The 1,537-nt window shown below is 44.4% G+C and overlaps 1 protein-coding gene across 1 annotated transcript in view; it reads right to left on the bottom strand.

Moving 5' to 3' along the window:
- LOC112549074 (olfactory receptor 14C36-like) overlaps positions 1–653 on the bottom strand; it is a 4,415-nt gene extending 3,762 nt beyond the window's left edge. Inside the window, exon 1 of the mRNA XM_025195888.1 lies at positions 19–653. Coding sequence (XP_025051673.1) covers positions 19–653 — 635 coding nt within the window. The remainder of the gene's footprint in view (positions 1–18) is intronic.
- Positions 654–1,537: the final 884 nt, after the last annotated feature.

Below are 1,537 nucleotides of genomic sequence, written 5' to 3'. Positions count from 1 at the left end.
GTGAAGATCTGAACATACGACACAACGATGAAAACAAAACAGACTAAACCTAAACACACAAGAGCTGCCAGCTCCCTGCGGTATGTGCCAGAGCAGGAGAGCTTGAGCAGCTGGGGTATTTCACAGAAGAACTGGTTGATGATATTTGAGTGGCAGAAGGGGAGACTAAAGGTGTTCCCAGTGTGCAGTGCAGAGTACATGACACCAGCAGCCCAACAACCGGCAGCCATCTGGACACAAGCTCTCCTGTTCATTATTATCTCATAATGCAGTGGCTTGCAGATGGCAACGTACCGGTCATATGCCATGATGGTGAGGAATGCAAGATCGGCTGCACAACACAGGACGAAGAGAAAGACCTGGGACACACATCCAGCATAGGAAATTGTCCTGGTGTTTAAGAGAGAATTGGCCATGGACTTGGGGACAATAACGGAGATCGTCCCAAGGTCAAGGATGGACAAATTCACCAAGAAGTAGTACATGGGGCTGTGGAGGTGGTGGTCCGTAGTTACAACAGTGATAACAAGGAGGTTCCCCACCAGAGCTGCCAGGTACGCTGCCAGAAAGATGACAAAGTGCAAGATCTGTAGCTCCCGAGTGTCCGAGAAGCCCAGGAGGAGGAACTCGGTTACAGTGGTCCAGTTGGACATCTTCCTTCCCAGGGCGCCGTGCATGTCCTGGGTATAATACAACAAGGGCAGTGGTAAGGAGGAGAGTAACAAACTCCGTGGCTTTGATATTCCCATCAATACTGTCTCCAAATTTCATGCTAAGAATGGAAATATTCCATTTTTCTTCCCATGATATACTTGATTTTAATAAATGATTTTTCATTGGCAAGACCCTACATAAAATAAAATATTTTGATATTCCTTTAGAAAGTGAAGAAAATGTTAACCCAGCCACACCTCAGGATTCTTTTCCTTTGAATTAAATCTGGAAGTCTATTGCTTTCACTAGATCTCACCTAGAAAATGTATGCTTGAAACAAATATGTATGAAATAAAAGATATTATACAAAAAAGTTGAATTCCTTAGCGGTCCCAATCCCACCCCCTTCCTAATAGGAAGTTTATTATCCTATTTTTACCTAACTTGTTTTTAAATGAAACTAAAGGTTAAATGTAGGTTAAACAACTGTTAGGGGGCATATTGAAGTGTCAGTCCTTGCTCATGCCATACTTAGCTTAATGCAGATCTTTGGACCTGTAAGTCTAGAGCAGAAGCAATAATGCTGAGCATCATCATAGAATCATAGCGTTGGAAATACCCCTAAGGGTCATATGGCCCAACCCCATCCATCCTTCCCTATTTAGGAAGTGAGAACAGTTACGAGATCCTTTGCTCTTGTCCAGTTGATCTCTCAGCTCTCCTCTGCACCAACCACTAGTCTGGGTCCCCAGAAGCACAGCTAACTCAGAGGTCTTTCTCTGCTCCCTCTGTCACTGAACGACTGAAGTGAACCCAAAGAGGTTTCTGAATGCACAGCTGACTTCAACCCCTCCTTGTAGAAAAGGAGTGAAGCAAGACGGCT

This window comes from Alligator sinensis, unplaced genomic scaffold (genome assembly GCF_000455745.1).
Source record: "Alligator sinensis unplaced genomic scaffold, ASM45574v1 scaffold2403_1, whole genome shotgun sequence".
Lineage (NCBI taxonomy): Eukaryota > Metazoa > Chordata > Crocodylia > Alligatoridae > Alligator > Alligator sinensis.
This window is presented reverse-complemented; position numbering and strand designations above follow the sequence as displayed.